The sequence below is a fragment of the Pavona decussata genome, unplaced genomic scaffold, assembly GCF_977016875.1.
Source record: "Pavona decussata unplaced genomic scaffold, jaPavDecu1.1 SCAFFOLD_68, whole genome shotgun sequence".
NCBI classification, from domain to species: Eukaryota; Metazoa; Cnidaria; class Anthozoa; order Scleractinia; family Agariciidae; genus Pavona; species Pavona decussata.
The window spans coordinates 250,747-265,000 of record NW_028145487.1 but is presented as its reverse complement, the minus strand read 5'-3'; the positions used below and the strand labels follow the sequence as shown (position 1 = coordinate 265,000).

The 14,254-nt window shown below is 38.9% G+C and overlaps 1 protein-coding gene across 1 annotated transcript; it reads left to right on the top strand.

Moving 5' to 3' along the window:
* Positions 1-7,615: 7,615 nt before the first annotated feature.
* On the top strand, positions 7,616-8,986 carry LOC146477836 (neuropeptide receptor 15-like). Its single transcript, XM_085112997.1, has one exon. The coding sequence runs from the start codon at positions 7,616-7,618 to the stop codon at positions 8,984-8,986; it is 1,371 nt and encodes a 456-aa protein (XP_084969123.1).
* The last annotated feature ends 5,268 nt before the right edge of the window (positions 8,987-14,254 follow it).

Below are 14,254 nucleotides of genomic sequence, written 5' to 3'. Positions count from 1 at the left end.
TCTCTCTTTGTTAGTGTGTTTCAACAAAAGTAATTTTAGCAAATATTTAACAATTATCCTGCGAAATCGCGCGGAATATCGCAGCCAAAAAATGAACCATGTGGCTGCTGCTAAACGTGCTGAAAATGCTGCTGACTGAGATGAAATTGCTGGTTAGCTTCTCGCAGTGGCACTGGTGCTGCTTGAGCTTCGCTTGCTGTTGACGTTGTTGTGCTGACACGTTCTTCTTGACCAGAAACAAACGACGAAATGATGTTTGACATTTGTTAGAACTGCTGTAGTGAGGGTCTACTGTTGTAGGAGTCGATGCTAGCATCGCTTTTGTGGCCAGTTACTGCTCTGATGCGGCGAGCTTCGATGTTTTCTTCACCGAGAATCGTCACTGTTGTTGCTCTGATGCAGTGGTTCGTCAAGTGAGGAACGATACCAGTCTTGGAAGTCATGTTCTTCATCATTTCTGCAAGGGGTCTCTCGCCTATCGCAGAGTTGCAGAACCAAATGGGGTCAACTTCTGGATTGAACTTTCTTGCATTAAGCGCTCGAGGCTTTTGGTAGAAGAAGTCTGTATCAGGGTGCAAATGAAAAAGATAACTTTTTACGGTCTGCACAGGGCATCTCGGCGAACCAGGAAGCTCAAACATTTTCGCGTTTGACTCGTCTTCATCGTCTTGGATTCCGCCTTGGTGATTTTTTGTGCTCGGCAAGGAACCAGCTACGCTGCGGTTGACATCATAATACTGGCGACCATTTGGGGTTGTTCTCAAAACGAGCATCTGCTTGGTCATTTTTCTTTGGTTTACGCGACCTCGCTTGCCGAAATATAAAGAAACATAAAACCAAACTGTGTTAAGAAGCTGCGACGGATTTTTTATGTCGGCTGGGCCGAGCTGACTTGAATGGAAAAGCTCCTTAACGATTTCTCGGGTGAGTGTTTCTTTGTTTACAACACCAGCAATTTCCCCATCTTTACTCAGAGTTTTGAGAAACGCATTCAGTGCCTTGTTTGCTTGCACAAACTCTGGATCCGTTATGATGCTAAACGGTTTTTTTAGCTCTGTACTTTGTAAATATCGATCGAGACCAGCTCTAATACTTCTGAGAGTGGTTGCTTTGCAGTATCCTCCATCTTTTTGTCTCGCAGAAAGATAAAATTTCTCGAGGCATTTTCCAAACTCAATTTTTTCCATTTCTTCAATACGAGTCGAGAACTCTGTTTGTTGCGAGAACCAATCTAAAAGAAAGATATGGTTGTAGTTTCTGAGCCTTTGTTTGAATACCGGGACTAAACAAAAGTCTTGCAAAAAAGTCGCAACATTTTTCGCTGAACTGTAAACCAAATCGTAAAAGAAAAAGGTAATTAGGCAGTTAAAAATTTTTACTAACCATTAAAAATCTTAACATAAAACTTGGTTGCATTCTTCGCGTTTTCTGGGGCGGCGTTCGGCTGCCATTTTTTTCCCTGATACACGAAAACTACGTATATTGCAGGATATCTGTTGAGTGCGGACGACATATATTGAGTTCACCATGACCATATTTGGGCAGTGCCACAATGTGTTGAATAATATATGCATATAGCTTTCACTTTCCCATCAAACAGATGTTCAATTTATACAGTCACGGTTGTCACAATGTCAGATCCTTATAATGAAACTTATTTATTACTTTTAATCCAAGAAACACATTAAATATTATCTAAGAACTCTCATTCAAATACCCAAGACTTAAGATTCAACCATTCTTTTTCTTTCGGTTAAAGGAAATTTGGAAAATATACTATACAGGCTTTTCACTTCCACGTCATGCAGGAGTTAAATTAATACAGTTGAAGAACGGAAGAAAATACAGTTGTCCGGCAATATTCGATTCCTTGTGATGAAACTTACTTAACACTTTCAATTCAAGAAATAAAAAACATTAAATATTATCAAAGAACTCTCGTTTCAATATATTTAACACTTAAAATTCGACCATCCTCACACTTATGAACTTCCTCAAAAGCTTATCAGTAGGCTTAGACTCAGTCTCTGACAGCAATATGTTAAACGAAGAATTAATTAAACGATTAAGCCAAACATTGACAATATCGATTTCTCACCGTGAGGAAAACCGCCTTGGCCACTTTTTTAGCCGATATACTCCGATACTCAGCACAAAGTAAAGTCACTTGTGTATCGACCAACTGGTGACACATAACTGAGCAGCATTATTCAAGAGAAGAATCCAACAGATCTCTCGTCTTCTAAGAGCACACAATCATGTCTGAAAACTCGAGCTCGACATTTCCGTACAACAGCTCATCCTCAACAGATGGACTTCCCAACAGTACTGACGAAGATTGTATTCTCGCCGACTCCAATGCAGAAAAGGTATTCATGGTTCTTGCCTATTTCATCATTCTCCTAGTGTCTCTGGTTGGAAATTCTCTTGTAATTCTAGTTTTTTACAAGAATAAGCAGCTGCGAAGATCGATCAATTGTTATGTTCTCAACATGGCCGTGTCCGATCTCTTCACTCCCTTGACAATCATGCCGATGAATGTTGTACGTATTATTTCAGGTTCCACTGCTTTTATGGTCGATACCCCTTTGATGCTTGGGAACATCTTATGCTAGCTTTGTTACTTTCTCCCTGATGTTTCTTTGATGGTCTCCATCGAAAGCCTTCTGTTGATTTCAGTAGACAGGTTCATAGCTGTTGTGTTCCAGTTGCAGATAAAACTCATCTCGTCCAAAGTGCGTTTTATCTGCATTTCTTGTACCTGGATTGTGGCTATTGCTGTTCATGCACCTTACTTTTACACTTTCAAACTGATACCCAATGGAAATTCATATAATTGCTTGCAGCGCTGGGGTGTTAACCATGTGGAAATTCACAAGAGATATCTCACGGCAGTATTCATTACTTTCTACCTGGTACCAATGTGTGTCTTCGCCGTCTTGTACTGCACAATAGCTGGGACTTTGAAATGGAGGCACAAACAAAGAAAAAGTATGTCCATAAGCGTTCGATCCGGTTCATATCAAAATAATACACACATTATTCGTTTATCAGTAGCCATACTAACAGCTTATGCTGTATGTATAGGTCCAATGTTTGTCTTAATCTTTATTAGAATTTTCTTGTGGCATTGGCAGAATCCACCTATCTGCGCATTTCAAACCGTGATTCCGTTTGTTTCACGCTTCATGGCTTATTCGTGGAGTGCCATCAACCCATTCATCTGTTTTTCTTTTAGTAAGAACTACCGAAGCGGTCTTAAAGAAATCATTACTGCCCGAGCTGGTACCAGTAGTCTTCGAATGACAACAGGAATTACCAGTCTTAGGAAACGTGCTACTAGCTCCGGGTCTGAGCTTATCTGTCTGAGGGTCATTGAACAAGACCAAGGAGATGAAAAAGAAGACGAACAAGAGGAAGGGGAATAGCAAGTATGAGACGGAAGGAAGGGAGAAAATGATCAAGAATACAAATATGGACGGGAAGACGATGGCGAGTAAGAAGAACTGGAGAAGTGCCCCCACATTAGCAGCTGAAGGAGGTTGAGGTGGAGGAGGAAAAGACATAACAAAGGAAGATTATGTCAATTACGGACACTTCCTGACCTAAAAAATTGACTTTGCTGCCTTTGTTTACGTAGGATTTGTAAATTACATTAGGGACAACTTATATTAATTGGCCGTAAATGGAAAAGAGTTGTTGTCGGTTTTTTTTTTTTTTTTTTTTTTTTTTTTTTTACCACGAAACTTGTTGGAAGCCTAAAACAGGGCATTGATTATGTAAATACTCCAGTTTATGGAAACCTGCATATCAGACAAAAACTATTTGAAATTGTATACTAAATGATGGCCTTTTTGTAATATCGATACACTTAGACCCTGCTAAAGACTGCGGGAAACAGACCGGTTACATTGTAAATACAGTTAGCAAATGCATTTTATTTATTTTATTCCTTCCATTGTCATTTTAATCTTTCCCGTGCAAAGACGGCTGAAAAAGATTAGCTTGTCGACATGACAGGAATTGTATGAGATCATACAGTGTGTGACTCATAAAAAATCGGCTGAAGGCGTTTGTGCAAACATGACCATCCGCAGGGATGCGTTGCGGTTCTGTTTAGTTTTAACAGTTCACTAGTAACCTTTGCGGTGAAATCCCAGGTGAATGGGTTCCCAAGTCTGTACCAATTACTATCATTAGGTGAAGGGTTTATGGTGTATGAACAGGAGGGTAGTTGTTTGTGAAAATTAAAATAATTATTCATAAAAATGTTGTTGTTTTTTGTGGATACGTTAAAGAAATGATCTCTGCAACGCAGCAATCTCAAGCTCCATTTTGTGACATGTATAAAGATAAATGAAAAAAATAATATTTGGCACAGCTGTTCCATTGCTAGCTCTCAGAGAAAGCCGTACAAATGCGTTGCGGTGCGCTGGAGCAACGATTATCTTATTTATAATCAGAACCGAATGTGCTCCTGCATATCAAATATGGTTACAATCTTTTTAAGAAGAAGGATCAAATATTAAAACAAGGCATTCATGTCCGGATAATCTTTGTTGTTTTTTAAAAGCATTAAAATGCTTTAACCCATTGCTCCTACGAGTCAATTAAACAACTCAACAATAATATCTATGGGGAAATGGGGTAAGGGAAGAAGTACCCCAATATAGTAGCTAATCCTTAACCAGCTCAAAATACGCGAGAGAAAATATTTGAATTTGGTTAGATCTCATAAAGAGTTTCCTTTTATTGCAGAGGTGTATTGCGTTCGAAATATTTAATTTGTTGTCATTACTAAGCTGTGGCTGACAAATGCTGCCTTATTGGATTGAAATGTTACGTGAGACCCAATTACCTCTCGGATTGTTTTTGCAATCGTTCGTGGCTCTATAGCTTTAATTTTCTGCGAATGAATTAGCATTCGGTTAGAGTTCGTGTAATTGTAAAAACCAAAAGGATTATACCGCGCGAAACGTGAAGGCAAAAAGAAATACAGAAAATTTTGTAAAAGGAAATGGAAAACGCAGCAAGTTCCCTCTTTGATCACTTCTTAACCGAGGGTCTGTTGCATGCCGCCGCATTCTGTATTTTTTTGTAGAATATTGACAGAGCTGTTCCCAGCATTCGCACGCCAGTATTATGCGACATGGACCTTATAACTAGCTGGGTTTTCGTTGTTTTCTTTCTCTTCTATAGACCAATAATATTAGCACTACCTAGAAGAAGTTGAGTCGTTCCTGTGCGCAGAGTTTTGTTACATATTAACAATGTAACTGAAAATGTCCGATTTGGTTCGTACGATAGTAAGTGTTCATTGATTTATTTAGCATCAATAAAAAACAGAAAAAAACAAAAACAGCGATTCAAATTTGAAACACGTTAGAAATCAAAGGGATCTTTTAGTAAAATTATTGAAACTTCTCATCGATGACATCAAATCGAATCAAACCTTTTTCGCGGGGGATGTTTGAGCTGTCACATGAAACTGTCAACGACCTGCTGAATTCTAAACATTAATTTAAAGTTGTTTTTTGAATGGACCATGTAAACGATGAAAGAGAGTAACACAAGCGAACGCAGCAACACCTAGACTCTATCGGCAAGTCGAGAAAGCTCACTGTCTGCCAATGAATCCTGCAGACAATTACTTCGAAAGAAAGGATTTTAAATTTAATGACATGATATTTTCCTCGCCTCCAGGTCTTTGAATCGTTTAACACAATCGTTTAATGTATTTCAAAGTTGGTTTACAAATATAGAACTCCTCGCTGAATATTTTTAGTTGTGAGCCGGTATGAAAAACCTCTACTCGTTTTCTTAGGTGAATTTTTGTTACTGTGTATGTATGTGAATAAATGGAATTGAGTTTAGTTCAATCGTAGCCAATTGTTGCCGGACTATATACTATAGCAAACTTTGAATATGGCAAAAATATCACCGGAACACAAATGTCGGATTTAGTCTAACTTTCCAGTCATTTGTATCAGGAGAAACCAAGCTCCTTCTTAAAAAAGCGGTTTTGGTCGTACTTTGGTTTTCTTTGACATCGCAAAATTGCAAAAAGGTATTATAACATAGCGCGCGTGCATCCTAATCTAATCAGTCTAATCTAATGGCCGTGCGTCCTGTGCAAGTCAGATGAAGGAAGCATGCGCGCGCTGTGTTATTAAAAAAAAACTTTCACAGAGAGACTCACGCCATAAATAATGTACATTTATAACAGCTTGAAGCTTAATGAAACGTTACGATGAAACCGATATGAGAAAGCAGTTTCGCTTTGTTTTTTTTTTGTACAGAAAATTTTGTAATTAATGTGGAACAAAACCTGTTTTCCAGGAATCATTTAATTTATTTTCACTATGTTATAAAAGAATTGGTTCATGCTTTTAGCTGTGCGTATATCGAGTTATGGATGCACGCGGGAAGTTTGGAGAGCACTCAAGAAGCTAGAGTTGCTCTCGGCTACGCCTGGAGCAACTCTTACGCTTTTCTCGTGCTCTCCAAACTTCCCGCGTGCATCCATAACTCGATATACGCACGCTAAGCATGAACCAATTCTTAAATATACCAATCTGTCAATTTTTGGACAAAATCAGGGGACCACAGAAATTGGTGGCAATACGAGGGCTTAGAAATTTCAGTAAAGTGATTAGCGGACGTATTCAAATGTTAATCAGAGTGTTTACTGAATTAGTGTCTGACAACCTTACATTAAAAGCAAAGTTAATGCACAACACGTTTACCGAGTTTGAAAAGCATTTGCACCTTTGTTCTTTAGTTAGAATATTATAATTTTGATTCTTTTTAGTTTGGATATTCAGTTCTTGAAAGGCCTCCTTGTCTTGTCTTGTGTTTACAAATGATATAATTATTGCACGTTTATTGTCAAACCATTAAACGATAATGGATTTCCGCAGTCTACAGATCCGCTTAGAAAAGCCACGCAAAATGACTTTATTGCTTGGTTCTATACAAGAAGAGGAACTTCCTCTGTTCCCAAAGAAATATTTCTTAGTGTGTTTCGACAAAAATATCTATTTTTTTAATATATGCAGACCTTTCACTTCCCCGTTTCGCAGATGCTAAATATATAATATGAGTTAAAAAAAAAAAAAACGTTCTCGCAATATTAGTTTCCTTGTCATGAAACTTAATTACTTCTTCACTCCAAAAACCCATTAAACATTATTTCGGGAAAAACACTCATTTAAGTACCCAAGACTTATGATTCGACCATCCACAAACTTCAAAGTTATAAACATCCACCATAGCCTACACTCTGAGAGTAGTATGTTAAAACAAAGAATTCGAATAACCGCAATTAAGCCAATCAAAAGAAAATATTAATGTCATGTTGACACAACACCAAAGTGAAAATGTCATTGAAAGACATTTTAAATTTCAACCACTATAATGTTTAGTCAATGATATTAATTTTCCGTCGTCGATAAAACCAAAACCCCACGGTCAGTTTTGTCGCAGATATACTCTGAATGTCAGCACAAAATAAAGTCACTTGTTTATCTGCTAACTGGTGAAACAAACCTGAGCACCGTTATTCAAGAGAGGAATTCGTCAGATCTCTCGTTGTCAAAGAGCAAGTAACACAATCATGTCTGAAAACTCGAGCTCGACATGGCCGTTCAACAAGTCATCTACAACGAGTGGATCTTCCAACAGTACCGACGAAAGTTGCATTTTCGCAGACTCCATGACAGAAACGGTACTTATGGTCCTGGGCTATTTCACCATTCTCCTTGTATCTCTGGTCGGAAATGCCCTTGTAATCTTTGTCATCTGCAAAAACAAGCAACTGCGAAGGTCGATTAATTATTATGTTCTCAACATGGCCGTGTCCGATCTCTTCACTCCCTTGACAATCATGCCGATGAATGTTGTACGTATTATTTCAGGTTCCACTGCCTTTATGGTCGATACCCCTTTGGTGCTTGGGAACATCTTATGCAAGCTTTGCTACTTTCTCCCTGATGTTTCTTTGATGGTCTCCATCCAAAGCCTTCTGCTGATATCAGTAGACAGGTTCATAGCTGTTGTGTTCCCGTTGCAGATAAAACTAATCTCGTCCAAAGTGCGTTTTATTTGCATTTCTTGTACCTGGATTGTGGCCATTGCTGTTCATGCACCTTACTTTTACACTTTCAAACTGATATCCGATGGAAATTCATATTATTGCTTGCAGCGCTGGGGTGCTAACCATGTGGAAATTCACAAGAGATATCTCACGGCGGTATTCATTACTTTCTACCTGGTACCAATGTGTGTCTTCGCCGTCTTATACTGCACAATAGCTTGGACTTTGAAATGGAGGCACAAGCAAAGGAAAAGTATGTCCATAAGCGATCGATCCAGTACATATCAAAAGAAGACACACATTATCCGTTTATCAGTAGCCATACTAACAGCCTATGCTGTATGTATAGGTCCAATGTTTGTCTTAATCTTTATTAGAATTTTCGTGTGGCATTGGCAGAATCCACCTATCTGCGCATTTCAAACCGTGATTCCGTTTGTTTCTCTCTTCATGGTGTATTCGTGGAGTGCAATAAACCCATGCATCTGTTTTTCTTTTAGTAAGAACTACCGAAACGGTCTGAAAGAAATAATTACTGCCCGAGCTGGTACCAGTAGTCTTCGAATGACGACAGAAATTACCAGTCTGAGGAAACGTGCTACTAGCTCAGGGTCTGAGCGTATCTGTCTGAGGGTCATTGAACAAGACCAAGGAGATGAAAAAGAAGACGAACAAAAGGTAGGGGAAGAGCAAGTATCAGACAGAAGGAAAGGAGAAAATGATCAAGAATACAAATGTGGACGGGAAGACGATGGCGAGGAAGAAGAACTGGAGAAGCGCCCCACACTAGCAGCAGAAGAAGGAGGAGGCGTAGGAGGAGGGGGTGGAGGAGGACATGATAACAAAGAAAGATTATGTCAATTACGGACACCTCTTATCCTGAAAAACTGACTTTGCTGACTCTGTTTTCAGAGGATTTGTAAATGACATTAGGGGCAACTTATAGTAACTGGCTGCAAATGGAAGAGACGAAAGATTTCAATTCCGTTAAGATCAATTTCAAAGACTTTTAAGTGACCTGCCTAATGCCTTCAAACGTACGTCTACTAACAGTCTGCCAGTTGAGAGATTCGCCCTGCTGATATATAACTGTTAAGATGCCATGTTACGTTATAAAGAGGGACTCACCAGCATGTTGTGTATCATATATTTCATATCCACCCTAAACGTGACTGCTCATCTTCAGTACTAAGTTGTTGGGTTTTTTTTTTTTTTGTTACCACGAAACTTGTTGGAAGCCTAAAACGGCGCATTCATTATGTTATATTCATTACCTTAATTGTATTCGCTGAAGTTTATACTGTCCCCAGTGTATGCAAATAAGACAAAAACTGTGTGAAATCGTACTAAATGATGGCCTTTCTGTAAAATCGCTACAGTTAGCAAACGCTGCGGGAAAGAGACCTGTTATATTGTGAATACAGTTAGCAAATGTACCTTAGTTAATGAAGCTTTATTCATTTTATTCTTTGTAGTGTAAAGAAGGCTGAAAAAGATTAGGTTGTCGACATAAAAGGAATTGTGTGAGACCGTACAGAGTGTGACTCATAAAAAACCGGCTGAAGAAGTTTCTGCAATATCGTCTAGACCATCCACAGGGATGCGTTGCGGTTCTGTTTAGTTTCAACAGTTTCACTTGCAATCTTTGTGAAATCTCATTTGTATGGGTTCCAAAGTCTGTAGCAATTACTATGAGTAGGAGAAGGGTTTATTGTGTATGAATAGGAGGGTAGTTGTTTGTGAAAATTAAAATAATTATTAGTAAAAATGTTGTTGTCTATAGTGGGTAAGTTAAGGGAATGACCTCTATAACGCAGCAATCTCCAGCTCCATTTTGTGATTATGACATGTATAAACATAAATCAAAAATTAATATTTGGCACAGCTTTACCAATGCGTTGCAGTGCACTGGAAGAACGAATATCTTATTTACAATCAGAACCGAATGTGCTCCTTTACAGTCTTTTCAAGAAGAAGGAAAAAATATTGAAAACGAGGCATTCATGTCCGGTCAAACTTCGTTGTAAATGTTTTTAAGCCATTGCTCCTACTATTCATTTTAAAAACTCAACAATAATATTTGCGGGGAAACGGTACTCCAATGAGGTAGCTATGTCACTTATAATCCTCTTTTAGGAGTGGGAATCCCCACGGTGCTTTATGAGAGGTGACAATTTTTTCCAGAAGATAATACCCCCTCCCCCCCCCCCCCGGATTACTAAGGGAGAGGTGATAATCCCACGCAGGGGGTGATAATTCTCAAGTTACTAATACAGAGGTGATTTAGACAATAGAGAACTCTCTCCGTGTTTACAAAGTGATAGCCTCATCTAAACACGAAGGGGGTTGGGAGAATTCGTGACAGAAGCAAAGTCGAGGGTTTCCATAACTTTTGAGAATTCTCCAAACTCCCCGAGTGTTTCGATGGGGCTATGTAAACACGGAAAAAAGTCCTATATTGCTTTTATAAAATATTCCTCAAAAATAATTCGACAAATGAGGGTCGCTCCTTGAAGGGGTTGGTCGCTCTTGAAATTAAAGAGCCGTCCTCTGTAAATATCGACTATCGTCGTTTGGACGACAAAAAATGAAATCCCTCAAATTTTCCCAGAAGAATGGCCTATATAAGTGATTCACATAAATATAACTTTCAGCTCCGTTCGATTCGTATTGTAGCTGTAGTGCGACCATCTTGGTTTTACTACTCTGAGAGGGCTTTCAGCGGCCATTTTAGGCCACACTTTTGAGAATTTGCCTTACAAAAATAGTGTTACAAATCCGAACAAAATCTCATTACTCTAGAGAAGCTAATGTTTGTTGTTGTGTTGAGATGCTTTTTGGGGAATTTGATCGAAATCTGATTTTTTTACAAAATTTTTAATTTCTTCCCTATTGAACTACTCTTCAAGTGCCAAAAAAATGGCCGAGTTTAAAGGAAAATATCGCTAAAAGAACATTAGTTGGCATCCTAAAACAGCATCCCGGTTAAAAAGCAATGTCTCGTCTGTAAGAATATGTAATAAAATTTTTGGGCAGTGAAAAAGAGAAAATTATAGAAGAAGAAGTTTTAACTGTACTTTTGTCAACAAACACCGCCTTCGTAATTAGCATAACAACATGAAAATAACGATTTACTAAGAAAATAATGATAAATTCCACTTACCTCGTGAAATATCGAGAACTGAATATTTGAAAATATATCAAATGATAGTTTTCTGTCGGATACAGCCGCATTTTCGATGAATTGTCGTGCAAAATCACTGTAATACACCGCAGCCGTTAAACTGAGGTGAATTCTTTAAAGTCCGTCAGAACAACCATCGGCCGAAAAAATTGCCCTCCGCCCCATAAGCTGCCGTTTGCAAGATGTCAAATATTTCTTTGTAATCCTTAATGACCAAAGACTCTTTTAGCAACCATTTAAATCCTGCTGTGAACTGGAGATTCTCGTCAACAAATCGTTTATGTTCCGTTGACCTTCCGCCGTGATTAAACAATGAGATTGCTTTACAGAAACGCGCGCACATCCAGACGGGTTGGGGTGGGGGTAGGGAGGAAACAAAAATGGAACAGGTGCTAAATAAAAAAAGGGCCATTAAAGATTACTGTCAAAGCTATTTTATGCATTTCGGGTACTAAATGGGAAACTGCTGTCCCAGAATAATGTGGAATATGATAAGCCCTTGTGCTGTATTTTTTTGGTTGGGGCGTGAGAGGGGTGGTTGGCAAGTAGGTTGTCTTCAGTTGCATCATAGAGACCTGAAGAAGTAGTGATAATGATGACGATGATGATGACTATCAATGATGATAATGACGGAATAACTCCCCATTTTTCTCCCTCAGTTCCACTCAGTATCGTTGCAACACAATAAACCTTCGTTTTTCAACACATGTGCTCCTACGTTATAACGATCATGCATTCGAAAATGTTGCCCGCGCGATAATTTCCAAAAAGTGAAATTTTTGGTTTATACTTTGATTAAAAAATTATTACAGGACCTTAATGCACACGTGTACGTCCGCAGCTTTAATATCCATTTAATACACTATCACTTAATAAAAAAAAAAATTAAATGAATGCATTAGTACAAATTGTATACACTGTATGGGCGTCAATGAAATTCGCACTTTCCCACGGTCTCCTTGCACGTGATTAATATATGCCTCAGACCAAATTTCATAAGGAAGTAAATTTGATAAGGAAGAATATATGAGATTCAAATACGTGTTTTTCAAAAGCATTAGTTTAGAGAGTACGATCTAATGGGACAGTTTGCTTCTTACCAAGTTACACCCTTTTCACTCCGCAAATGCTTCTATTTTTAGCGTCTTCGTGTGAAAAGGTGTAATGAAGTGTAATTGCAGGTGATAACTTGTGATCCGAAATTGCATGGAAACCAGGTTGTGAATTTCGTGGGGGAGTTCAAACGTGCAGTGCTTTTAAATGGACGCTCACGTCCCCTCGGCAGTCACTCAGTGGGACACACTGCACATTTTTATCGTTTTAGGTACTGGATCTGCAGGTACCTCCAACATACGACGAGTAGCCACAAGTGGCCATGAACAGGAATTCTCCATGGACCAATTAAAAGTGCGGCTACTAAACCATTTGTTTTACGCGTGTCACGAAAAGAATGTGCATATTAAAACTGGAAACAATACGTTTTGATTGACACATTATATTTCTATGGTTCTCTTTTGCGACCCAAACGACTTAAAATATTAAACACGAAATAAAATGAAAAGTAGCCACACCTATGAAATTTAATATAATGTAGTCATTATATAAATCTACTTAATGATCGGCTTCGCGTTTCCGCAGGGCAATTTGATCACAGTGGGAGAAGGAAAAAAAACATGAAACGAATTGTCGACGAAAGTTCCAGAAGTCCATTTTCGCCCCTAGATCTACCACAAAATATTTGAACTCGCTGGAAAAGGTACCCATCTAAATGAGAGACCATGACTTTACATAGGGTACTTCCTAGTACGCCAGAAACCAGAGGCGCTTTCCATTCAGTCAAAATTTCCGAGATTTCCGGTCAGAAATCCAATGGAACGGGAAAAGTTCCGGAAAGAATTTTCGAAAATTTGGGACTACCTTTTGAGCTTACTCTTCTTTCCGGAATTCCCGGAATTACCGAATTTTCTGTGTTCCATTCGCGATGAGTGTCGGATTTAGTCTCCCCGGCCGAGCGCGAACGTCACGTGAGCCGAAAGTGCCGCAAACAAAATGGCTTTGTGGTTTTTTGTCTGAGATTTTCGACGTTTTCTTAAACCACGAATGTCACTTACCTACGACCAGCAACGGTAGGTTTAAACAGTAGCTATGTTTTGTTGCTTTGCTCAAACGTTGCTCATCGATATTCTGATTTATTCCCGCCATTTTTGTAAACAAACGTGATACCCGGAAGCAAACTAAAACACTGACTTTAATTTTTTTTGTTAGAGTTATTTGGAGAAACAGTAAATGGGGCCTCTGTTGCCGCTGTTTGGGGACAAGGAAACTGCCGCCACAAGGATTAAATCGTCTTCGCTGTCGATAACAGAATAGTTAACTCGGCATCATCTTCCTCTAAAGCCGCAAAAACATTCAAAAAGTGCACCATTTTCAAATAGCCCAGTATCCCTCGTGTGCCTCCTCACGTGATTCACAAGTTCAAGGACCCGTTCCATTTGACCAGCAAAAATTCCGAAATCTTGAACCGGTTTTTTTTGTTGAATGGAAAGCGCCCGAAAAAAATTATAATCTACACATATTTCTCAACTTTCCCCAAAGTCACTAGTCATGTTCCATTATTCCGAGACAGGTGTTTAATTTATAGCCCCAAAAAGGCGAAGAATGGCTAATGCTCTCGCCGCATCTTACAAGCTAAGATCCGTGACATTTTTATTTCCTCCCCACCTCCACCCCAACCCGGTGCGCGCGTTTCTGTAATGTAATCTCATTGTTTAATCATGGCGAAAGGTCAACAGAACATAAAAATTTTCTTGGCGAGAATCATTAAACAACATCATGTATGAAATCTAAACAGAAGAGCAACGATCAACTGATGCTGTAAATTAGGGTTTTACTTGCCAGCTTCCCCCCCCCTCCCCTCCCACGCCCTAACCAAAGAAATAGAGCACTATGGCTTATCATACTCCACATTATTCTGG